At 40.4% G+C, this 26262-nt stretch overlaps 3 protein-coding genes and 1 long non-coding RNA gene across 7 annotated transcripts in view; 2 read left to right on the plus strand and 2 right to left on the minus strand.

Annotated features, from left to right (window-relative positions):
* The window catches only part of hap1 (huntingtin associated protein 1), a 32183-nt gene extending 17177 nt beyond the window's left edge, over window positions 1-15006 (plus strand). For 2 of the 4 annotated variants that reach the window (XM_071504871.1, XM_071504868.1), the window contains 13 exons: window positions 3194-3270; window positions 3496-3612; window positions 3708-3802; window positions 4574-4682; window positions 5167-5245; window positions 5336-5466; window positions 5660-5734; window positions 6168-6379; window positions 10149-10367; window positions 10607-10944; window positions 11882-12070; window positions 12253-12355; window positions 13214-15006. In XM_071504871.1, coding sequence (XP_071360972.1) covers window positions 3735-3802; window positions 4574-4682; window positions 5167-5245; window positions 5336-5466; window positions 5660-5734; window positions 6168-6379; window positions 10149-10367; window positions 10607-10944; window positions 11882-12070; window positions 12253-12355; window positions 13214-13628 — 1938 coding nt within the window. In that variant the 5' untranslated portion in view covers window positions 3194-3270; window positions 3496-3612; window positions 3708-3734 and the 3' untranslated portion in view covers window positions 13629-15006. Of the gene's footprint in view, window positions 1-3193; window positions 3271-3495; window positions 3613-3707; window positions 3803-4573; window positions 4683-5166; window positions 5246-5335; window positions 5467-5659; window positions 5735-6167; window positions 6380-10148; window positions 10368-10606; window positions 10945-11881; window positions 12071-12252; window positions 12356-12630; window positions 12690-13213 lie in introns of all 4 variants that reach the window. The other 2 variants (XM_071504870.1, XM_071504872.1) reach the window with 2 other exon arrangements.
* On the minus strand, window positions 7336-8021 carry LOC139636654 (uncharacterized). The gene is made up of 2 exons (XR_011694440.1): window positions 7649-8021; window positions 7336-7515 (listed from the first exon to the last, which is right to left on the minus strand). It is a non-coding gene; the product is annotated as an uncharacterized lncRNA (long non-coding RNA).
* A 39-nt stretch (window positions 15007-15045) lies between the features above and the next one.
* Window positions 15046-20342, minus strand: LOC139636652 (gastrin/cholecystokinin-like peptide). Its single transcript, XM_071504893.1, has 4 exons — window positions 20209-20342; window positions 15748-16002; window positions 15403-15663; window positions 15046-15251 (listed from the first exon to the last, which is right to left on the minus strand). The coding sequence occupies exons 3-4, from the start codon at window positions 15659-15661 to the stop codon at window positions 15175-15177; spliced, it is 336 nt and encodes a 111-aa protein (XP_071360994.1). The 5' UTR covers window positions 15662-15663; window positions 15748-16002; window positions 20209-20342; the 3' UTR covers window positions 15046-15174.
* Window positions 20343-20623: 281 nt separating this feature from the next.
* On the plus strand, window positions 20624-25715 carry LOC139636643 (keratin, type I cytoskeletal 19-like). Its single transcript, XM_071504881.1, has 9 exons — window positions 20624-21382; window positions 22365-22493; window positions 23603-23685; window positions 23928-24084; window positions 24259-24420; window positions 24556-24681; window positions 24863-25089; window positions 25172-25209; window positions 25329-25715. Exons 1-9 carry the CDS (start codon window positions 21065-21067, stop codon window positions 25433-25435), a joined length of 1347 nt encoding a protein of 448 aa, XP_071360982.1. The 5' UTR covers window positions 20624-21064; the 3' UTR covers window positions 25436-25715.
* The last annotated feature ends 547 nt before the right edge of the window (window positions 25716-26262 follow it).

Consider the following 26262-nt stretch of genomic DNA (forward strand, 5'->3'; position numbering starts at 1 on the left):
CATGGTTGTACATATAAGATGATAAAGGTGCTCGTGAACACATCTTTTGTTTAATTGGAGCAGTTAATGTGAGCAGGGATTCTCCTCTATTTCTCCTCTGGATGGGGCGTTCTTTGTCTGAACGGGGATGTGGCTGGCGCCGGCTCAAATACTGCAACATGGGCACCCCTCCAGAGCGAGAGGACGTTCTTGACAAATTTGTGGCCTTCCTGTTATGCAACAGGAACGACTAAATTTGATTAATTTTCAGTGCATCTAGACTTAAGCTGATTTTAGCTTATGCTTTATATTGTGCGGATGTGTTTATTACACTGGGATCCTAAAGTGAAATCCGGCTTAAATCAGTGATGGATCAACTCTTCATGTTGAAATCTATTTTACCACTGTAAAATATACAGTATATACTAAAGACTGTTCTCTGTTTAGCTTCTTTAAAAAACCTGTCCAGACAGATTTGCAGTAAGAAGCATCTGTGAGAGAAATTTTAGCTCCTACCAATCTTGTCAAGTTTGCCCCTTCAGAACAATACAGATCAATAGGGGATCAATGTAAACCTTACTATTGGAGCTCATCCATACCTGTCTGATCCCCTCAACACAACAGACGTCACAAGTAAACCTAACTCAGCAACATAGATCCATAGGAACAATGTTCAGGGTAGCTGCCTGGACTTAGCTCAACCCTAAACCCTCCAGCTGGCATAGCTTCTGTCAGTCAGGTCAGGAGGAAATAGATCAGGTGTTTCAGCTGGTGAGACTTGGTGGGAAGTACAGTTTAGGTGCTTGCTGAAGGGAATGTCGGAGGGAATGTTTGCAGTGGACTGGATGTGTAGTGTGTAGTTCAGTGCTCAGTTATAGGACAGTATCTGAAACCGCTTGAGGCTCCTGCTGCTACAATCCACTTAAAGTACAATACGATATGTGGAAAGTATTTGGTTAATATTTGATTAGTTCATATAATACAGCAAAGGTGTTTCACTTCAATTACACAATTAACCATAAGATGGTTTTAGGTTGAAAGTTATTTAGTGAACATTAATAAGCAGCTATTGTCTCATTATCAGAAAGAGATGTGTTGACAGTCTTGTGGATTAAAGTGTTGAAGGTGGATGATTTAAATGCATCTGTTATACCTTTTATTTAGTGTCAAGTTTAATCCTGACTTTGGAAAGAGCAAAAATCACCTCACCTCAGTGTCCATTTAGTAGCTTTCAATCATAGCACATGAACTTCAGCAGCAGAAGTTTTCTCAGTAGTCACTGATTTGTAGCTGTTAAATTTTTAATTCCTCTGAGTGATATTTTTTGATGTGATTATCACTATCTTAGATATTTTATTTATGATTAGAACTGAATCAGTTCCTGAAACAGTGTCCATGACCTGCACTTGGGAGGCAGAGTTGGCCATTAATGACAGATTAATCCTTCTATCAGGTAACCAACTCTAACACGGATTTGCCCTTATTAAATGTCCTTGACAGAAACATGACTTCCTACCAGTGGACTTGCTATATAGCCAACAGTGAGTTCTAAAACTTAAAAGAGTTTTCAACATCATTCGTCAGGAGGACTTTGACACATGGTGCCCATCAACTTTCACACTTTTGAGGCATTTTTGTTTCTACATTTTTCTTAAAGGAGGATGAAGTGAGGATGAAGCCATGACCTCTACCATACTGTAAATCAACTATAGACCTTATTTATGCTGTATAATTTATGGACAGCTATAGTTTACAGTGCAGTAGTTCAGCCTGGGGTTAGTTTCTTTCCATTAGGCTGATTAGACACTGATACAGATATCCAATCACTGTGTTTCTTTGCCAAATTCAAGTACCTCAATCTAATTACTTGGCTATGTAGCAACATGCCATCTCTGTCCAGCTAAGCTTTCTACTGCAGTAAGATTACACTACTGATTTTAAAGGTGTGTTGCGTTATTCACAGTTGCATTAGGGAAATGCGCCTCCGTAAACAGAGAAAAGGTGGATGTTTAAAGACGAAATTCATCTTAAGCACCTATCAGTTATTGTTGGCAGTTACTTAATGGTTATTGTTTATAATGTTTGACCTTGGCAGACAAAGCAATGCCATTTGTACTTCTGATGGAATTTGAGTAATTAACAATATAAAATTATTAATGATCATTGCTTTTCGGTATTTGGCTCGTGTAAAATACATTAATGGCTTTGATTAAGAACCTGTGTACGTCACTACCAGATCTGTCTAAGCACTGACAAGTCTTCATCCGTATTGACTTTGAAGTGGACATAAACAAACTGTGCTCCAGGATGTAAACATAGTTTCAGGTCAATAGCCAGTCACTGTTGTCCCCTCCATGCTGTACATGTCCTGCCGGTGTGAACGCTTTGTCAGTTTAGCCCTGGCAGTCTTTCCCGTTGAGCTATATTGGTATCCAGGAGAACGAGGTCTCTATTGGTGTCTTATCTGGGCTAAAAAGGATCAAGCTAAGAGGATCAGTATCTGGCTGACCATATAGAGATGTTGTGGTCTGTAGCTCTGGAAACTTTAAGGAGAGGTGTGCTCTACTCCAGGCACTCATTCATACAAATGGCACTCTCAGAGTTTGTATTGTTGATGTTGTTACAGGTTAATATTAAATAATAATTATGTGACAAGGGCATGTTTAAGAGAGCAACCTCTTTTTCTTCACTGGTTTACATGATCATGTGATCTATGAATATTATTCCTGTTTTAAATATTTATAATACATAATCTATTTTCATCAGAGGAGCGCATCCAGAAATGCAACAGAAAACCCAAAACTTTCAATAAAATATCAAAGGGAAAGAGACTTAACAGCACTGGACAAATGATTTAATCGGCATGTTCATTTTTTAAACTGTAGTAACTGTTCAGAAAGAGTGATATCACCAAACCTAATTAAATCATAAGTGGATATAAAACATATCAAACTCTATTTACCTCTTTTAATAGTGAAAACTGGTCTGTTTTAGTCATTAAATTTTCTCATAATGGTGGTTTGTTCAGTAGCTTGTTGAAAACAAGAACAGAGGAAGAGATCAGTCAAAGTCAAAAAGCTTCCCGACTGTCTGTTTATTATTGCTCGTGATAATCAGTTATCAAGGCTGTGTTGTTGCAGGATCAGTGCCATCTGCAGCTCTGTCTCTTCCTCCATTCATTAAATCCCTCTCTCCCTCCTCCCTCCTCCCTCAGTGCTGTGCTCAGACAGAGTGGGCCAGGTCACCAAGACGTATCATGACATTAAGGCAGTCACCCACCTTCTGGAAGAGGTAAGAGAGAGACACTCAGCAGATGAATGGGATTAAAGAGGATTAAATCTGTTTGCCTCACTGACCATCACTTTGTTTCTATCAGTCCGATCAGATTTGGTCAAAAAAAAAAAAGTTTCTCCCTGAAACTGTTACTGTGTCAAAAAAAAAACCCAGTGTATATAAAAATGTCAAACTGACATTGTTGACTAGGAAAATAAATGCATTATTTTGAATAATTTGCAGAAAGAGCGGGATCTGGAGTTAGCAGCGCGGATTGGTCAGTCCCTCCTGAAGCAAAACCAAGAAATAACGGCACGCAATGAAATTCTGGATGAACAGCTTGAAATTGCAAAGGAGGAGGTATAAATAAACCTTGTAATGCAGTCACACTGAACCACATGATCTGTGTTATGTTACAGTCAGCTGAACTCAAGTAATCATGACTCATTTTCTAGATCGCTCAACTTCGTCATGAACTCTCAATGCGAGATGACCTCCTTCAGTTCTATGCAAGCACTGAAGAGACTGAGAACGCTGAGTCGCTCTCACCGTGAGTACGGCACACACATTCACATACACGGAGGTTGAGGAATGACCACTGGGAATATTTAGCTTCATGAAAGCATATAGTACTTAGTTTGTGTAGGTTTGTGACTTAGTATATTTACTTCTAAATAAGATTATTACTGTTATTCATAAAACTAAACACCTGAGCAAATACCACACCTAAACTGACAATACTCATCTAATTTCCCTTTCAGAACATAAAGAGCAACCTCTTAACTTTTTAATAAAATAAGCTTCATACTGCTGTTCAGTACACTGTGTCTGTGTGTAAACATGCGTCGGAACATCTCCACTGATCCTCTCAGAGTTTCTGCCTAAGCTTTCTACTAAACTCCCTCCCATCTGCACTTAATCATTACCACTGTTCTTAAGTGTTCTCTTTACATTTCACTTCATTACAGCCTTTTTAGAGGCATTAATTACTACTCAATTATAAAATTTTTATTCTTCCTTCAGTTGTCTGAAGTTGATGAACTGAAGCAGTGTTAGAAAGATACAAAGCTGGTCAGCAGTCAGTCATTTTCTGATTCCAGATAAAGAATTTATCGCAATAATTTCAGATTTAGTTTTTAACAAGTTCTTTCCAGTCAGATTAAGAGCCAGGTGACTTTATTTGCAAAAGAGTATAAAATAATTTTTATTGTTAGTAAATATTGGAGTGGATTACATACTGTTTCAGGTTTCCTTTAGATCATTTTTCTAATGGAAAAAAGAGGTGAGTTGTCTAATGTGGACACATTTTTTCTTGTTGCAGGATAAAAAGGAATGAAACATGCAGTTCTCTCAGCAACTTCGTCCACTATGACTTCCTGCAGCAGAAACTGAAGGGTTTAGAGGAGGAGAACCGCAAACTGAGATTAGAGGTAAGCAACGTTACAAAGTTGTCACACAGAATGAAATGACAGAAAAGGTGCTCGTACATACAAGATCAAATAAGACATTTTCAAGAAATGTCATTATTATTACAAAATGTAGATTTTGATATTGTTTATATTGTTCATTTTATTCATAAACAAATAATTTCAGTCACACAGTCACATTTATTAGCAAAAACTGTATGCATTCTCATTTCACACTTGATAATGCAAACTAAAAACACCTCTAAATATAAATAAGTCATTATTTGATGTTGAGGACGAGGTCAGTCAATATTTGGCAGAGTAACACCTTTTGTATTATCACAGCTTAGGGCTGAATCAAATATACTGTTGATGTGAATTTAACAAATACATTAAATGTATGTAGAAAAATATAAAAGATTTAATGAGTTCATAAAATGTATAGTGTAATACAACATTACACACTTATGCTTGCCCAAGCATTAAGCCTGACATTTTGACATTGCAGGCTAATGAGCTCACAACAGAGACGACCAACTACGAGGAGCAAGAACAGGAGCTGATGATGGTGTGTGTGGAAGAGCTCTGTAAGTGTTACAGTCTTACATTTTCAATAACTGAAAATAATGTAACTGTAGCTCAGGTACAAGTGCATTTATCTGATCTGTGTGTTTCAGCTTCTGTCAACAAGCAGGTGGTCGACCTCTCAGAGGAGCTAGCACGGAAAGTAGAAGACTCTGTCCGACAGCAGGAGGAGATCAGCTCACTGCTCGCTCAGATTGTGGACCTGCAAGCCCGCTGCAAAGGGGTGAGGGATACACACACACACGCATTCTCCAAGCAACATGTCCTCAAGGAGCAATTGCAGACTTTATAAAGAGTTCTGCAACAGATGTCATTAAATACCGATCTTTGCTTCCGAATGTTTCCATGTTCTTCAAGTATCGATCACAGTAAATCACAGAAAAACTCATTTAACTTTATTCACCCTGTTCTTCTAGCTCACCCATGAGAATGAAGAGTTGAACCAACACCTGAGTGCCTCCCGTGAGAGCCAGATGAAACTTCAGTCAGAGGCAAGACCCTTACTGTCAAATTTTCCCAGTGACTTCAACAGTGCACTCAGTTTTGTTTTCCTCTCTGAATTTTCTCTCTGTTAAATTTTGTTGTCGGGATGTAGACACACGAGCCTGAAGCATAGACAGCTGCAAATCCAGCCAACAGAACTTTGTATATTTGTGAGCATTTAACAAACCACAATGTGCAGGAAGCAAAGAAATCTTGAAAGGAAAAAGTGCAGCTGATATGTACTATTTTTAATATGCATGCCAGCTGCTGTGAGAGCCACCATATGGTTTCCCTTAAACCCCTTCTCTACATCCTGACATCCACCTGTGTATGTGTATTGCAGAAGCAAACCTCAGCCATATTATGTTCAGCTCCTCCTGTGTACACATTCAATCCTTTTTGACTTTTTGCAGTTTGACTGATTTGTGCCCCCGTCTGCAGCTCAAGGACCTGCAGGACAAGTACTCAGAGTGTGAGGACATGCTCTGCGAGGCCCGAGAGGACATTAAAAACCTGCGAAACAAGAGCCTGCCCAACAGCACGGTGCAGCGGTACACTGCGCTGGCCTCTGTCCTCCCCATGGACTCACTGGCAGCCGAGATAGAAGGCACCTTCCGTAAAGGCCTTGACACCCCAGCTCCCTCAGAATACAAGTTAGTCTGTCATTTTGTGTGTGTGCTCTCACCTGTATAAAGCTGTCTTTGAATTTGAATTTCTCTTCACCATTCCTATAGCTACAGAAAGTTTAGGATTCAGAAAAGTGAGTGGTGCTCTCAGAAGAGATGAGTTTTCAAGAGATTCTTGAAGATTGGTAGCAGTCAGTAGCTTGTTCCACCATCTGGGAACCTTAGACGAGAACAGTCTGGACTGCAATCACCTTGTGTACAGGGATGGCAATGCCAAACGACATTCCCTGGAGGGACGCAGTGGCCAAGGAACATCAGGCTGTATGATTGAGTTGAAGTAGATGGGAGCAGACCCAGAGGTCACTCTGAAGGCAAGCATGTGACTTGATTTTGCATTGGACAGCCATTGGTAGCCAGACAGCTCCACTATATGCATATTGCATTTATTTTGGCAGATATTGCGATTTTGATATGAGTCACAATTTCAGTTGAAATGATCATTATTGCTTTTCATTTTCACTGAAAAAAAAAATAAAATGATGATGTGATTTTTGTTGGAGCTTGTTCCAGACAAGCACATAAAAGCTCACAAGCAATGTCTGGAGAATATGATTTGTTGGCTTCTGCGTCTCTGCACAATCACAACACTTATGGTGTTAACAATACACAACAATGTTGTGAGACATTTTACCTTTGCTCGCCCAGAAGCTATATTTAGTAGCTATACTGTAAATTAGTAAAATACACTGAGAAAGATTACCAGTGATTGAGGTAACTGCTGTCCATTTACTCAAGAACTGTTCCTAAGTACAATTTTAAAGCACTTGTACTTCACCTGTGTATTTCCATATTATGTCACTTTATACTTTTACTTCACCACATTTCAGAGGGAAATATTATAAATTCATATACTTTCTATTCCATTACATTCATCTGACAACTATAGCTACTAGTTACTTTAAAGACTGAGTTTTGAAATCATAGCATGTTCACTAAAGCTTTATTTTTATGTAACATTTTATGAGTTATTTTATGACTGAGATGAAGAAGATGGGGGGTGGAGCCAGTCAAGCAGCAGCAGCATGTTTGTCCTGGCTCTCACTGTTGGTCTTCTTCTTTCCCAGGAAACAGAGTAGCGTTCTCTTCCTCTTTGCAGCGTGCGGCTGGAAAAAAGAGACAAAACAGAGTATATTTTAATTAACTTATCAAAAGATACTTCTGAACAGGTTGTTGGAGTCTAATGTGCCTTTTCTCCAGAGCAAATTGATCAGTGTAAATGAAAATTAAATAGAATACCTTCTCTCTCCTCCCTCTCAGCACGTTCCTCCCTGAGTCTGGCTTTCAGGGCCTTACACTTTTTTTCCCACCATCTCTCTCTCTTTAAATGGTACTTCTCGAGAGCCAGCAGTTCACTCTTGTACTTTGTGATGCGCTTTGACTTTTTCGTTATTTGCTGTCCCTGCCCCCGGCACTTCTCCTGCGCTTCTTTGAGCTCGGTGGTTATTTTTTCTTCTTTAAGTGTCCACCATGTCCTCAGTGACTGGAATTCATTCAGGCTGTTCTTGAAAGCAGCATGGAGCTTTTCATTCTCCCTCTTCTCTTTGGTTTCAGCGGCCTTCAACAACCTCTCCAACCGGTTGACCTCATTTCTGGCGTGGAAGTACTTCCTTCCGAGTACGCTCTCTAAACTTCTGTTTTTGTCCATAAGTTTGCCCTTTTCCTGTGTCCAGTGGATCTTCATGAGCTGGAAGTCCTCAGCCTTCTTCCTCAGATTGGTGTTGAGTGAGACCAGCTGCTGATTTGTTTTCGTAACTGATTTGAGGGCTTGTCTGAGTTCATGCACCTCTTCTTTTATAGCCGCTCTGGATCCATAGGGCTGGTGTTGTCTTGCAGCTTTATTATGCTGCCTTCTCTAATGGACAGAAATGTACAAGTAGTGTTTTGCTAAGATTACAGTCACACATACACAGTAACTCTGTTGTCAAAGGAAGCTGTAGAAACTGTAACAGCAGCTTTTCATTACAGAAAACACAATTTAGCCTCAGGTCTGTTGGACAAAAACTGGCATAGACTAGATTGTAAATAGTTTGAGTTAAGCCAGGTCTTAAGGTCTTTTGAGGAGAGCTGAAAATAATATTAATTATTTTTAAATAATATTTTAATACTTTTCCTTGGAATTTCTCCACTGGTCTTGTTAATTTGTTCATAAAATATTTTCTATATTATCAGTAACATTATGCGTCAGCAACATATCTGTTTCAATCACTTCAGCAAACAAAATACATCAGGTTCACTGCATTTCATGAACAACTTACCAAAACCACAGATTGTTTTTATCTTATTTTCTCAAACAACCTGACACTCTTACTGTCTATTTATTTACATTTTAGTTTGTTGGAGGTTAGATTATTTTCTTTAGCAGTGGTACAGTACAGTTTTTTCTATATTTTGGATAAAAAAATATTTTCATGAAATGAATCAGGCCTTTCACACAGGCTTCATTGGTTACAGTAATTTTACAATGCAAATGTTCACTTTCACTCAATGGGTCAGCAACAGAAAAAGAACAAGAGTGAACTGTTGAAACATCCTGAGAGAAAATTAACAGATGACAAAATCTTACCGTGTGTTTTCTCTCGTATTTGTCCCCCATGACGACTGAATGACGAGATTATAGTGCACTGTGTGAGGAAGCAGATCAAGGTGTGAGACAAAGTGTTTCTGTTTTGTTGATATTTGAAATTTTTTTTTGCTAAGGAACAGTTAATTCCAGAATTTAAATGTTTATATTTAAACTTGGAAACAGAAGTTGTTTTTTACCAAGGTTCATGAAGTAGTTCTTCTGGAACTTTTGATCACATCACTTATGACCAGTTTTCCTGGCATTGTTGATGTTCAAATTTCCTTTTTTCAGACCACTTTCCTGCAATTTATCTTTGGTTTCCAAAACTGTTTCCAGGGTCAACAGTGAACATGGAGGAGAATCTGCAAACAATGAGATCCTGCACATATAAGCAATATCTCAGTAACTTGAGGCAGTTTCTTCAAATTTGGCACAGACATTCACTTGGACTCAAGCATGAACTAATCAATTTTGATGGTCAAAGGTCATAGTTCAAGGTCACTGTGACCTCACAAAATACAATTTTGGCCTCTTGAATGTGATTTCTCAAGATTGCCTTCAGGGAATTCCTTCAGATTTGGCACAAACCTTCACTTGGACTTGAAGATGAACTGATTAGATTTTGGTGGTTGAAAGGTCAAAGGTCAAGGTCACTGCCAAACTACACCCACAACCTATTTTTGAGTGTTTAAGAACACCCAAGGATGTTATCTGTGTGTGTGGAATAAAACACACAATATATCCTGAATAAAGGTGACCTGGTTTTCTCCTCTCATACACAACCAGATGACGGCTGCAATCAATAAAGAAAACCATAGATCCATTTCTCAATTTGCCTTTTTCAAAATCACACAAGGAATCGGAATAATTTCTAATAAATATACCAATAGAATTTGGCTGTTTCTGAGCTGCTGCCATGTAGTCCTGTTCTTGTCTGGCAACCATATACAGCATATATGATTGTGTATACATATGCTCTGCATTATGTGTATATACAGTTTCAGTGCCTCTGAAAAGAAATGATAATTCACACAGTTTTCTTACTGAGGCTCATGTAAGACAGTACTGGCATTACAGTTTATATGGTGTTTTTTTTTTCTAGGGATACTGATGGTCTGTGACTGAGATGCATATTACGGTGTGATCTAACTTATACCCTGTTTCTTCCGACAGGAACCACCCGTGGCGTGTGTTTGAAACAGTGAAGGTGGTGAACAAGGTCGGGAAGCTGCGGTCTCGGTGCCACTCCCCGGGGCTCCCAGGCTCCAGCCCTGTGTCCACTCACTCCAGTTGTACCAGCACCCCCCGAACTAGCTACTATGGCTCTGATAATGCCAGCCTTACCCTGGAGGACAAGCCCAGCTCCAACCATGCTCAGAAAGAAGACAACAGGTGTGTTTGAGTGTGTGCATGAGCATGTACCTGCACCATTATATCAAATGGAAAATTCCACATTTTATACAAATTTCTCTGCATGCAGAATTGCATATTTGGTGTTTTTAAAAGATGATAGTTAAAATGACTTCCTTTGGGTTTAAATGTGTATATTTTGAGCTTATAATGATTAAACCACTAAAGGAAAATGATCTGCAGGGTTGAAGCAGGTAAAACATTATGTCTCCTCCCTGTAGTGTGAGTGGGCCAAAGCGTCTGGGTCAGCCTGGCACCCCAGGAGGCCAGGACCTTGAAGCTGCTTTGCGCAGCCTGTCAGCCCGCCAACAGAACCACTCCTCTGAGCGGCCTTTCTTTGACGTGGAGCGTGAGCGTAAACTCCGTGCCTTGGCAGCAAACTGTGAGGAGGGTGAGGGCTCCAGTGGCTTCCTGACACCGAACGACAGCCTGGCCTCCAGCCCCGCAGCATCAACAGGCACCAACTACTCCAATGGCAGCTCACGGCACTCCTGTGGTTCCTCGGGGAGCTCCAGGTCCTACCTGCCCGACCGCCTGCAGATCGTCAAACCTCTGGAAGGTAAAAAGGTTAAGCTTTTAAACGTGTTATCAATTTCCTGGAATCTTCTCCAGTTTCCATAGAGTCACAGTGGATTATGACAAAGACAAACACAGGCGTGTCATTGTTGATGTTAATCAGTGATACTTATTAAATACCACAGGTACAAAGCGGTCCTCCTCTTAGTACAAGCTTTTGAATATGCAGCTACATTTGACATTTTACATTAATAAAATTATTTATAGGTCAATTGTAATTCCTCCAGAAAGTGTCTTTGCAAATGTTTTATGAAAACAAAGTACATTCAACACATTTATTAGGCCTTAAGGATACACACAATGCATCTTGGTGAGAAACACTGAATGTAAACATTACTTTTATTCTTTATAAAAATGCCCTTAAAGTACCTTTAACCACAGAGGCAACATAATATTATAAACTGAGATTACATTTTTGTAGCACATGCCTACAAAAGTAACCACCATCATGGGTTTTGGACTTCACATCTTCCTTCACTCCTAATGAGACTATTTGGATCATGTGAAACAAGGCCTTTTATCTTATCTTCTGTCGTTTTCGTGTCTTTTGGGGCTGTCTGGTTTTTATACAGTGTTTGTGCAGTTGTTAAGGGCAATTTGTCGTGTTCTCCTGCACTACATATAATTGTTGAGGAAATTGCAGACACTTCCATCTTGCTTCATCCACCTCTTTCCTGTGTGGGTCTTCTTGCCCAGCAAGATCTAAAATCCACACCACCCAAATGACAAATAAGATAACAATGAAAACCTAAAATAAACCAAAGCACAAAAAACAAAACAAAAAAAAACTGTGGTTATGAGTTTACTCGTTTGGGGTCTAGAGAAAAATGATCATAAGAAAACCATTGTTCTATCTAATGTAACATCTCTGTATTACAACGTTCTTCAACTGTAGTCCCTTCTAACCCTCTGCTCGTCAGGCTCGGTGACTCTGCATCAGTGGCAGCAACTGGCCAAACCAAACCTGGGAGGCATCCTGCATCCCCGCCCGGGCGTCCTGACTAAAGACTTCCGGGAGCTCGAGGTCGACATACAGCACGTCTACAGCCTGAACGACCTGGAGGAGGATGAGCCTGACCTATCGCAGCTCTCTGAAGCTCATGGCATGGGTAGGGCACATGTAAACACACTGTACACATGTTGCATTCAGACACCTCCATTACCTCTGTCATTCCTATTCATATCAGTAAAACCATGTTTTCTGCTTTAAATAGTACTAGTGCCTCATCCCATGTGCGCATTGTCTTTCATGTGTAGCTTAATGTTCCTCTCTCCCTCCATGGCCTCACAGTCTCTCCATCTGGTCCCAACCTCCCTCAGACCTCTCCCACACATACCATAACCACCTGCCAAGTCCTCCAACCCTCCCTCCTCCTCCCCTCCTTCTCTACAAGGTAAGAAGAAACAGTGCCTCTCTCTTGTTTGAGCATGTTGTGTTGTCTTTGTGTATTTTTTCACAGCCCTGACTGTTTTGTTTTGATGTGATGGAGCTAAGTTACTGTCAGCTCCAATCAAAGAACTCCTGAAAAAAAATGTACGCTCATTAATCCACACCTACTTTTTTTACAGCGCCACTTTCATTGAACAGGAGGGGATACTCCAGATTTTCTCTCTTTCATCCTGCTGCTTTACTTATCCCTTTACCAACTTCTGCTCTTTACACCCACAGTGGCAGAAAACGTCTGTCGAGGCTCTTTCTCCAACTCTAGAAGGAGCATTCGGGGCAAAGTAAGAGTTGGGGGTTACAGATGCACGATGAATGCTCCATAAATGTCTTGAATACTAATGACAGAGGCACTGTACTATGTGCGTTCTGCCTAACTCTTCAAAAAGGAAAACGTCTCAGATTCAGTTGTGTAAAAAATTGGATGTGACTTAATTGAATGGTCCTGGGAAAATCTCGTACCGTGCCTCTGTTAAATATACAAAGTCACTTCCTGCTAACACTTTACTATGTAGCTGTCTCATCTGCTCTAACTTGTTTGAACGCCCCACACGTACTTGTTAGTCTACATGTTTTAATGTCTCTTGACCTTTCTAGGTTCTCATCTTGTCCAACCTACCACACTAACATCATGTTTATTCATTTTACAGCAGTGACAGACCAACACTAACAACGATTTAACAACTGAAAACATCTTGTTTTTTTATTATTTATGTATGAACTTGCATGTTTATGCAACAACAAACAGCTTAATTTTCTTATCTATTGTGTGTTATTTTTTTTAGTGATTATTTTTTTCTGTTGGCAGCCTTCACTCTTTCGGCCTGCCACCTTGTCGGAACTGTGAGCACATGAGCACTTCATCTCCACCCCACCAGCAGCACTTTGACCTGACAGGCCGGACCACCACCGCCACCACCACCACTACCGCCACAACAAACATAACCCCGTCATCACTGGGATTACTGCAGCTGCTGCAAGAGCACGGCATCTCAGCCTCTCCCTATCCCCACTGCAGCCATAATACAAAACCTTCATTCTCCACAGCAAAAGACAAAGGTGGAGGCTCATCATCATCGAATGAGGGAGGAAGGAGGAACATTTTCAGCTTGAACTTAGTGGGGAAGCTTCAGAGTCTCGGGCTGCACAGAGTGGCAGCCTGGGGGATGACAGGGCGTGGTGACAAGGAGAGAGAAGCAGTGAGGCCTCCTCTGAAAGTTTGAAGATGGCCGATCCATCACTTACTCCTCTCTCATTCACCGTAGTGACTTTGCATCAAGCCATGTGATTCTCACTGTGCAGTTCAGGGTCCACAGCACTAGTGACTTGAAAAGAAAAGCCACAGCGCGCAGGAGCCATACTTTAATTTGTCTGTAGTGTGTAGTACTGTTCTTTTCTATGAACTCATGTACAGTAGTTAAACTGTGTGTGTTTGTGTGTGTATGTGTGTTTATGTGTGCGTGCGTGTGTGTGTGTGTGTAACATCTTCATCTCAGGACAACCACCTGGTCACCAGTCTGTTCTGCTTTTTACTCAAAAAAAGAAACATCATGAAGAAAAAAAAACTTTTTATACTGTTTGTGAATATAATTTTACAGTTTTCCCTTCCACTGGTTTTAAAAACCTCATCACGTGTCTTTTTTTTTAGTTTCCAAAGTGAAAAATCAAGTTATGTATCAATAACAACATTGTCATTTGGGAGAATTTAAAAAAAGACCACGTGCAGTGAATTAGTATAAGTTAAAAAACCTCAAACCAACCATCCTGTCACACTGAAGATCTTTCAAATGCACTAAAACACACTCTGGTCTTCCTGCTTATTCGCTGCTGCACTGAGAAAAGCATGTTATATTTAAGATTGTCAAATATACTGGAAGCAAACACTTGAGAAATTGATCAAGAAGCACTGCGATGAGATCTGCTCCACACTGGAACAGATGATACACTGACTGAACTAAATCACGTTGACATGATCTTTTAGCCACACAGTTCATCACCTGCTTTCACATCTTGTTATGGCTGCACACACACTGCAGCATCACCCCTAACCTGATGAAATGCCTGACTTTGTGAACTGATTATTATCCTGAGCCAAACCTCACCAAAAACAAAAAAAAACAAATCAGGTTTGCCATGCTGCATCAAAGACAGTGAATGGAATTCTTAGAAGCAATATTTGTGTATTTACTGTTAGCGTTGACTGAAAAATCTTGCTTGTACAGATCTGCTGTATTTCATGTCATCAGGTATTTTGAAACTGCTGGGATATAAATGAAAATCAAAATCATGTTGGGCATTCAAAGTGAATTCTCCATGGTGTTAAGTTAAGTTAGTTAATGAAATACAAGTAGAAGAGAGGTCATAATTATTTTAACAGCATGTTTCTTCAATCACTCGTAGCAAAAAGGCATAGGATACTGTGGATTAAAAAGGGAAGAAATCATAAACACAGGTTATGATAATTTGTGTTTTGACTTTAATCAACCAAACCACTGTTTCTCTGCACTACTGTTTGCTATAGTGTCTGTTAGCATCACAGCTGTATATGTATGTGTATAAATTGTACCACCTGTGAATAAAACTTTGCGTTTTCATCCAGTACAGTTGTGTATGTCTGTATTTCTCTGGACAACAAGGGAACCAACAGATGTTATAGTTCTGCCAAATAGTTTATTTATGAAGTTGCAGGGACAGTAAAACATTTCCTGAATATAAAATCTGAACAAAAAGCAGCGTGAGCTTTCAGGTTGTTGTTGCCATTGTTGTGTCTCATTCTGCGTCCCGGCGTCCGAAGTCCACCCAGCCCTGGTAGTCCCGATCTGACATGCACTCAGAGTTCATCACCTCTGTGAACAAATCAGTCCTACATGAACCATACACAAGGCTTCAGTACACAGATCTGAGCATCTTGACTGATCTCTGCTTACTCCCTCAGTTATCTGTCTGACACAAGCCAGGCACAAAAAAATAACTTTCACAACCCAGCCCACAGCATACCTGAAATTGCTTGCATTATTTGCTTGGTCATAATCTCTCGTTCGTCCTCTGATAGGTGTGCCCGTCTCTCCATCCGTGCAGAGTGAGTCTCAGGAGCTGGCTCCTGTCTGCGAGCTGAGTCTCTCGCTGTCTCCCTCTTGGCCAGAAGCTGCTGTAGTGTGTTAGTCTCTTTACCATCTCCAGCTACAGGGGAGGAGGTTGCACCAGACACAAGCAGTGCAACCAGTAGTGCAAGCACCACAGTAACTTTCCCTGACATGTCTGCGTACAAAAAGAAAGAAAGACTTGGTAAAATTTATGATTTCTAATTTATTTTATCTATTGAAAATGACAAAGCTACTTTACCTGTGAAGATAAGAGGATTCGTTTGCAACAGAGTCCAAGAGGAGTGATGCTTCTGATGCAGATCTGGTGGTCTGAGCCTTTTATACCAAAAGTTTGGTGTGTGAGTGATATTGCCTAAAATCAAAGACTGATAACAGTGTTCATTGATTGACTGGGAGGCGGATGCAGCGAGAGGATGTGCGTACAGGAAACGATGGACCACTACATCCACGAGCCCATTATGTTTTTCAGTCACCTGGAAAGGCCTTTTTTGCCCTGCAATAACAATAAAACAAGTCAATGTATGTACACTGGAAATCCAATACTCCTTTACAGCCTTTTTCAACCAATACAAAGAATCTGATGTAACTATGCAGCCACTGAGTTGTTCTTCACTTATGGGTGTGTGAGGCAGTGGGATGAAAAAGTTATCAAAGGGCTTTCTGTGAGCAGATATCTCCACTCCAAGCATTAGTTGTTAGTATTGCTCTAATGATCCACACTGTTGGAACAAGACAGACACCTTCTCATTCACACCCCAGTTTTTCATTCGTCATAAAAGAAATAGGACTGGATGATGATAAATCTCATTTTAGGGGCAGGCAATGTGAATGTGGACATTTCATTGATGGAGGGAGCGTGATTATTGCCTTCATCATGTCTGGTTGTGCCCAGGATTTTCCAAATGACGTACACACCACCCTTTTAGTATAAATACAACAGAGCATGGTTGACATTAGAGCTGTTTATAGATTTTCTACAAGTGGCCCAGTTACTGTGTGTCCCGTTTCCCCTGACAATCTGCGATGTGTGACTTCTACAAAGCAGAGACCAGGCGAACGCAGCCCAAAAATTATTTCCTACGAGTAAGTGAAAGCATCATCTCTCAGCTGGAGTTACTCTGCAGCAATGAGTGATTTGAGTGATTTAATTTGCACAAGGAGCAGGAGTGACAGCAACACAATGGAGAGCAGACAATGTGCAGGAGGATTTTTATTTGACTAATGAGAATCTGAGCAGCCAAACAGCAAACTAAGGAGTGCACCTGCAGTGATGTGAACCTGCAGGGTTCAGCGTCAGTCATTCAATTATAATCCCGAGCTGGAAAACAATAGCAGATCATAAGATTTGACACATGTGCTCTAAATAGGCAGACGCGACACACCCATCAGTGAAATCTGATAAACGCCTCTGATAAAGTCCCAGACGACAGAGACAACAGTGCAGACAGGTCGGATTCATGCACATACACCCACACACACCCAGTCTGTCAGAAAAGGCTGCAGCAGATTCTCATCACTGCTTTTCGTTTATTTTCTTCATTGGCGTGTGTCAAACAAGAGAAAGCTTCACAATATGAAGCTGCAGGACTTGTACAACCAGTGAAAGCTTATCGGTTCCTTCACTCACAGTCCGAATAAACTGCTGGTGCAACCACAATAGTACTCATCATCTGTCATACTGTAGCAGCTCATCTCTCTGTTCCACTTTTGGGTCCCAGTCATGTCCCAGAAAGTTCACGATAACATGAAAAAAAGTTTAAATTGAGTTTTGAGTGGTATCTTATGGGGTGTCAGCTTATAATCGCGATGAGATTAAGGATCGAGATCGAGAGTTGGAGAATAAAAATATAATTTACCTAGAGCTGATCTATGGATAACTAAATTATCAGACATTTTCATAATTACACGTCAGACATGCTAACGCCTTTAGTTCAGACAGACTGATGCTTATGTGTTGTCAAGCGAGAGAAAACAGGTCTGAAATGCACAATAATCGAATTTTGATCATATGATAAAATATGCGATTAATCGCAATTAACTATTGAAATTCAGTGATTTATTGCAATTAAGAAAAAAAAATGTTTGCCAGTCCTAGAATTGTATTTCTTCCATCTTAGAAAATCCACATTAAAACACACTTTTACAGAAAAATTTAAATGCTTTTTGGTTTACAGCAGAAGAAATAAGAGGAAAATTACTGCAATATACTGAGATTGTGATGTAAACATTGGCTCTCAGATTAATTATTATTTATATGCTGATTAATAACAATGAATTCTATTGACATTTAAGATGCACATCACACATTTTTTTTTTTTTTTTACAGTTGTAAACTCACATTTCTCTATACTAAGTTCACATTTTCAAAACTCTTCACACAGTTCTCTTCACCATCAGGCAACCCAGCTCAACAGTTCATCTCTCATCCAAAACCCATCATACACATCTCAGGATCAGCTCTTGTACCAGAACACTGACATAAAAAAAAACACTAACAACAGGGTGCATTATGATGTATTGTCTTTTGGTATGTTTTACTCATTTATTTAGAAGTTCATAAGGTCCCATGACAACAAAATTTAATTTCTTTACCATATTATTGTGCTATTTGTTGGAGAAATAATAAAAAAAAATGTTGCAATATATTTCGACAATTCAGTAAGCAACACAGAAGCATACACATACACTTTACATACATGCGCGGTAGATATGGAAATACAACAGTGCTTGTGTCAAACCTGTCACCCACAAGTTTTTAGTTCTCATCCACCTCACACCTTGTGCCTTCTCTTCAGTGCAGCACTGGTTGAGGTCACTGATGACCCACTGCTAACTGCAGATGGAGGTGATCACTCAATTTTAGTTCTTTTATATTTAACTGCTGCATTTGATACTGTTGATCATATTATCCTCTTACACCACTTAGAGACAAGGATAGGGATCAAGGGCACGGCTCTTATCTTACTTTGTTCATTCCTTTCTAACAGAACTTCCTCTATGGCTCAGTTGAAATGTAGTGTTCCTTGGTTAGGTCATTCAGAGTCACAATGTTTATGCTGACGACACTCAGATGTACCTGCCGTTAAAACCCACAGATCATAGCAACCTAGCTAATCTCTCATCTTGCCTCTCTGATGTTAAATCCTTGATGTCCCATAATTTACATAAATTTCACAACAGTAAGTCTGAGATCATTTTGCTTAGTCCTCCTAACTCCGTCAGCCTTTCCAGAGCTAACCTTGGTGTTCTCTTAAATAATATTAAGCAGGCTGCAAGTAATCTCGAGGAAATCTTTGAAACTAACCTGAAGTCAAAAATGTTATTCAGCCCTGTTTCTTCCACATCAAGATAATCTCTAAAATTAGGTCCTTCATATCAACTGCTTATCTGCAAAAAGTTGTACATCTTTATCTCTTCTTGGCTTGACTATACAGTATTGTACTTTACTCAGGTATCAGCCAGGGCTCCCTCCATCGTCCCCAGTTGGTTCAAAATGCTGCTGCTGAGCTTATTACTGGGACGAAGAGGCACGATCACATCACCCCTGTGCCTGCCTCTTTACATTGGTTCCCTGTTATTTTACTGCTCACCTTTAAGGCCTTCATTGGCCTTGCTCCTAAATACCTTTCTTATTTATTGACCTGGTATGTGCCCTGTCAAGCACTGAGATCTGCTGATGGAGCCCTGCTGCTTACTCCCAGGTCACGGCTTGTGAGCCCCAACCCTACGGAACTCCTTGCCTGTTGAACTTAGACGTGCTAAGTCCTTAGCTTCTTTTAAATCCCTTCTTAAAACTTAAAACTTATTTATACCGATTATTCCTATTTATTTGATCTTAATTAGTTGTTGTTTTCACTTCTTCTGTTATTTCCTTTCCTGTTACACTTCACTTTATTCAGCACTATCATTTTAGCAAAAATCTGTGACTATATTTATTATTACTGTTTATTATTATTCTTTTCTGAGTATTGCACTGTAAAGTCTTTTCTTTATTCTGCCTGGTGTTTTTATGCAAAACGCTACTTTGTTTTGATGTACCTACATAAAAATGACCATTAAAGAAAATCTGAATCTGACTGCATAACTACTTTAGCTTATTATTATTATTATTATTATTATTATTATCACCTTGGAAAGAATATTATGATCAACACTAGCAATCCTCTGCAGATACCGTATGTCCAGACATTCAGTACTCACTGAATGTCTGGAGTTCTCTTTCAAAATACAGTCTTCATTGTTGATGTAAGTTAACAGTTCCATGTAAAGTATTATCTTCCCTGATGGGTGTGTCAATCACCTCAGGATGTTTTATTCTGACTGCATGTTAGATAAGTTTCCTACGAAAACTGTGTGTGTGTGTGTGTGTGTGTGTGTGTGTGGGTGGGTGTACATGTGTGCGTGTGTGCTTGGCTGCTATTTTCTAAATGATCTCTTATGCCAGCGACTGTTTAATCTTTTGTCTACTTCCTTTGCTTCGCTGGAAAGAACAGAAAAATATTTAGCTGTTCCAAAAAAATCCAAAGAAGAACCAGTTCACAGTAGTTAGAAACACTCCCTTGTGTCCAGGCGGTTCCTTTCAGGTGTGTCTTTATTTTTTAATAAGTTACACTTTTCTCTGCACACTCTCGTATCACTCTAGTATTACATCATTACATTATCCTGATATTCAGTGAATTTAATGCAGTAAATCACTTACTGTAAATACAGTTGACAACATGACGACGATGATGATGGTGGTACAGGGAGATGCAGAGAGTTTGCTCGTTATCCAACTGTGCACTGACTTTGTGAAGACACTGCTGATTGAGTTCTGTGTGCTGAATGGATCCAGATGTTGCTGATGCAGTCTATTGCATGAATGTACTGAACTGAGTAAAAATGTGTTTAATTTCTTATGAATTCAGGTTTTCATTTGGAAGAAGATTGTTTTATTTCTTCTATGACAAGTGAAACAATCCCACTTTAAAGCACTTCACTCAGATACTTGAGGCTTACTCACTTGTTTTTATAATATCCTTATTGTGTTTTTTGAAATGTTGCGCGTTTGTATGGAGCTGTCTGTATTTCTAGTGGTCTGTCTTGCGTTTGGGGGGGGGGCAAAGACAATTTTCCACTCTGGTGGACATTAAAGGTTTATTCTGTTCTATTCTATTCTATTGCATTCAACGTGCCGGAGTCCACTGCGTTTGCATAAACTCACTAAGTATAACTGACAGTGAAGGGAAAAAAACCCCAAACAATTATTTTCGTGCCTAGCTGGATAATCATCTGGCCAGCGTTCATGCTGCCCAACTAGATATTCAACCTGTCTGTGACGGAGCGTCCCTAATGCTTCTGTGCACACCTAATAGAAAAACTATTATCTGCATACCACACATTGTTGTGGCAAGGGACCCGACGCCCTCAGAGCCCTATAAAAGACCCGGCTGTCTTAGAGCAGAGTCACTCCTTCTAGACTCCCAGCTCTGCTCGCCACCTGTAGGTCTGCTTCCACCAGCACATCCACCTGTCAGCTGCACATCCACCTGTCAGCTGCACATCCACCTCTCATCATGTCCACCACGTCCGTCACCCGCCAAAGCAGAAGCTACAGCGCCTTCAGCAGCTCAGGCTCCAGCGGCCTGAGCCTGAGTGGAGGGATGCAGCTCATCGGAGGCGGCCTGACCCGCATCTCCACCGACGGCACCTTCCTGAACCGCACACCCAGCGTGTACGGGGGCGCGGGAGGTTACGGGACCCGCATCTCCACCACCAGCATGCTCTCCTCCGGCTCCGGGTCACTGATGTCGTACGACGACACTTCAGTGATCACCAACGAGAAGGTGACCATGCAGAACCTCAACGACCGCCTGGCCACCTACCTGGAGAAGGTAAGCTATGATGATGATGATGATGATGATGATGACACCTGCTGAATGCACAATGCGCTATATGTGATCTGTGGTACCACACAAACACATTCACAGCTTGCATGCATGTGCAGGGACATACACATGTAATCCCGAGTGTTTGTTTTGTTCTTGCATCTTTATCTGCTCAGTAAAAATGATAATGAATGGCAATGGGCCTTACTCACTCTGCTGAGTATCTGACACTTACATTGTGCACTCTCCAACATTTTAGAGGGAAATATTGTATTTTTTTTCTCTGACTCTCTTTATTTAAAGGTTATTTGTTCCTTTGCAGATTATGATTTTAAAAACCCATGTATAATAAGTATATAAAATATAAATCAGTGTAAAAGAAACTACCCAACAATACATACTCTCGACCAGCTACAACATTAAAATGCTTCTCACGTATTAATGCATCAGTGATGTTAATGCAATAGGCCCAATATTATTGTTATGCTCCACAGACAGGGAGCTGCTGCTGCATAAAGTACTTTCATTTTTGAATAGTGTATACTTTGTTGATTATATTTACATAACTTAAACACAAGTAAGATCAGAGGGAATTAAGTCTAGGATATGAAACCATCCTCCATCACCGACAAAGAGCATCATGTCAGAGGATGGATGCAGGACAATGGACTTTACTAAAGGAAGGTAAAGTAGAGGATAACCTATAGGCAGCTATAGAGTGTAATTCATTCATCATTACCCAGTCACTGACAATATGATCCACCATCTCCTTCAAAGCAAGCTAGTGCAACATTTACCTACTCACAGTGCTAAATATGAGAAAAATGTAAATGGATATGGTCTGTACAATGTAATCTTGAACCAGTGAATCTAGGAAGAGAGTAATTTGCTCCCAAGTGCCACCCAGGATTTATGAGCCAGAACTAAAGAGCTTCACAAATGGCCACATCTGTCGCTGGCTGACGTCGGGCCCTGGTTGTGTGTGCAGGTGCGCTCCCTGGAGGCAGCCAACAGGAAGCTGGAGCTGCAGATCAGGGAGTTCTACGAGAAGAGAGCTCCGACTGTTTCCAGAGACTACAGCGGCTTCTTCGCCACCATCTCTGACCTCCGAGCTAAGGTACCGCTCACAGTTTACACATCGTGACACTTTAAAGTGATAACAAAAGCATGCCTCGTGTTTACAGATGTATTTCCTCAATTATCTAACACGTTAACGCTTCTGTTGACTTCCTCTGATGAGCAGGGGAAAAATCCCCCACAACTGTCCAGTTTACAGCGGTTAAAAACACATCTTTACTTCTCAGTCTTTCACTTCAAATGTTTCTGTTTGCAGCTTTGGTGCAGTTTGAGTTAAATTATGTTTATTACACTTTGACAACATGTCAAGCAAATTTTATTCCAGTGCTCCTAAACCAAGAGACCACTTGTAAAATGGAGCAACAAATTGCCTTTGTGTTGAAGAAACTGTAGAAATCCCATCTATAAAGGCTTTCAGTTACTCTGAGAGCTTTGACAAAATATAAGGGGCTGAAAGCTTCTCATGTCTTATATTACTGGTGACATTTATTCACATATTGTATCAAAACACTCAAACTGATCTTCAAATCAAATCAGATGAATAAGATCATTTAACAAATCAATATCTCTGAGTTATGATTCGGTCAAAAAGAAATTAGATAAAAAAGAAGCTCATTACAAGCTCAGTACATCCAATGGTATGTAACAAACAGGAACTTAAAATAGTTAATTCAGTCCACTTCATTTTCCAAAATTTAAACAAAGATGAGCTAAAAAAAAAAAAAAACAGGACTCAAGCTGAAGCTCACAACTTAACTCACTTTATCCATCGCAACACATTTCCTGTTTCTTGGAAAAGTTTAGTTTATATCTGTTCTGTTATCCAGAAGAGTTGCTATTGCTGATGGTGTAACTCATTTGACTGACACATAAGGATTAGGTGTTATCTGTGTATTTGATTCAGTTGCATTTGGAGTAGATTTCCTGAGTGAAGTTGTGAAGTTTATACTACACATCCATGAAGTTTATACTACACATCCATGGTTTGCACAGACTATATTCCCAGAGACTTTGGGTGAGCCACTTTTAAACAGGGGGTGAGTTACTGGTAGCTCGTGAGCCACCTGTTGGAGACCCTTGGACTAAATAATGGTATAGATTGTACAGAATAGATGGTGATGAGGATTTTTCATTTCCCTTTCCCTTTAGATCGCCAGGAGGTACTCAGAGAATCAAAGTATCATCCTGCAGATCGACAATGCTCAAATGGCAGCTGACGACTTTAAAATGAAGTAGGTTGACATTCCTCCGTTAGTTCACGCTGAAACAGATTTACACCCTACAATAACGTCCCCTGAATACACAAGTATGTCAACCAAATTGGAGCTTTGTAAGTCTAATCTGTAATTTTGTAAAATAGTTTAAAAGTAATGGTTTGATGTGTGTGTGAAATATTGCACCACCTTCAACAGTCCATTATGAGGATGTACAATAAACAACGATCAACAATACAAACTCTGACATCCCTTTGTAGACACCAGATAGAGATGAACATGCGTACGACGGTGGAGGCTGATCTGCTTCGTCTCCGAGGAGTCCGGGACAGCCTGACTCTTACCATCACTGACCTGCAGCTGCAGGTAGAAGGTCTGAAAGAGGAGCTGGTGTACATGAAGAGCAACCACGAAGAGGTGAGAACATTTCACTTACAGGGAGATTTACCTGCTGTCATTGATGGTGTTTGAAGATGCTGTAGGAGTCAAGTGCAATGGCGCCATCTCTTGGTGGTTGCAACCATGACTCATACCTGTAGGGGGGGCAGGAGGGAAAAAACATGTTACATGTGTTTCTTCTCCACGTTGCAGGAGATGCGTCAGTTGAGGGTCCAGCAGACCGGTGCTGTGAATGTGGATGTGGACAGTGCAGAGTCTGTCGATCTGACAAAGGTCCTGCAGGAAGTGAGGGAGCAGTATGAAGCTGTGGTCGCGAAGAACAAGCTGGAGCTCGACAAATGGTTCCAATCTAAGGTGAGATAGGAGAACCTGAGGACTTTCAAAATAACTCAGAAGAAAAAGCACAGTGAAACAATTTACAGGTGAAAATGCCAAGGTATTTATTTTATATGTATTTATATGTGTGTGTGTGTCTGTGTGTGTAAATAGGTCACTACTCTCCAGACGGAAATCCATACTTGGTCGACAGAGGTGAAGACGTCTCACTCGGAGCTGTCAGAGCTGAAGCGGACCTACCAGAGTTTGGAGATAAGCCGGCAAAGCGTCCACACAGAGGTAGAGCACAGACTAAATGACAAAATGCAAAAGCAAACTTCACTTCAGTTATCTGATCAGGGTTAGATTAAGTTGAATTGTGTAGATACATCATGAAACTAAGATTTACCTTCAGGCAGACAGGGCAGTTCTGTCCTCTGGTCACACTCACAGCTTTCCATCATTCTCACCCGTCCTGCAGCTCCAGTGCCTGCAGCAGAATCTGGAAGAAGTGAAGAGTCGATACAGCTCTCAGCTCAGCCAGCTGCAGATCACCATCAACATGCTGGAGGTAGAGCTGCAGCAGCTGAGAGCCTCCATCGAGCAGCAGCAATCGGAGTACCAGCTGCTGCTGGACATCAAGATGAGGCTGGAACTGGAGATCGCAGAGTACAGGAGGCTGCTGGAGGGAGAGCACGTTGAGAAAAAGTGAGAGATCAGGTGTTTGATTAGCACGTTGTAGACGTTGTAGTTGAATATATTTGATTTAATGTTCACTCTCTTTCCACAGGGCTATCGTCATCAGCAAGGTGGTGGAAAAAGTGGAGGGTAAGAATCCTCAGTCATTTCTTACAATCACTTCTCTGCATCTTCATGACCCTGTAACATGATGTTTTCATTGTGGTCCTCGCACTGTGATGCATTATGTTTGTTCTCCACCTCTGCAGAGCATAAACCTCACATCGAGAGGAGAGTGAAGACCATCGTGGAGGAGATTGTCGATGGAAAGGTGGTGTCCTCCGTTGTTGACACCCAAGTGGAGGACATTCAGTAACACCTCTGCTGCAACTAAACTTATGTTTGAATGATGATGACATAATATCTGCATAATGAATAATTAAGTCAACTGTTAATACAGTACAGTACTTTTGATGTCCTACAAAAATCTACATGATGTTAAAAAGCACTTTTGTTTCTTAAGGGGAATTGGCATTTTCTTTCATTTCTTTTGACTGCATCATCTAGCAAGGTTGCAGCAAGTGATGATCTTTCCTTGGCAGCTGCTCACTCTGAAACTCATGAAACCAAAACATGATTAAAAGGCAGAAGACAAAGATGGAGATGCGTGTTCTTGATCAACTATTGTGTATTACCACTCTGAGAGGTGAACATTAGCGTGATTTTTAATTGCCATAATGTCACCATAGATGAACTGAGGTTAAAACACATCACTTTTTGGATTTTAGGTCAGAGAAAGACAATGATGAAAAAATGTTTTTGTTACATGAGCTCAGGTTGCCTGTCTCTTGTATTTTTCCTGTGCAGATACTCTGGTGAAAATCCTAACAATATACTGAAATACAGCTAAACCTATCGTCAGTTTGAAGCATATTGTAGTATTTATGATGTCATTTCACTTACGAACACCAGGTGTCACTTTTGTCTTTCCCTCTAAAAGTGATCATGGTCCTAGCAAAACTTTGTTGGATCAAATGACCTTATAGAAGTGGAAACAGCTTGTTGCTGCACAAGAGACATTAAGAAACACAACCTTACCCTAACCCTAACCCTACTTTATCTTGGACACAGGACAATAAACAATGATGTGCAAACACCACATAATTATATATATATTATTAATGCCATATTAACATAAATAAT

The sequence above is a fragment of the Trachinotus anak genome, unplaced genomic scaffold (genome assembly GCF_046630095.1).
Source record: "Trachinotus anak isolate AG129_WGS33_773 ecotype Australia unplaced genomic scaffold, CSIRO_AGI_Tana_v1 ptg000019l, whole genome shotgun sequence".
In the NCBI taxonomy this organism is placed as follows: Eukaryota; Metazoa; Chordata; class Actinopteri; order Carangiformes; family Carangidae; genus Trachinotus; species Trachinotus anak.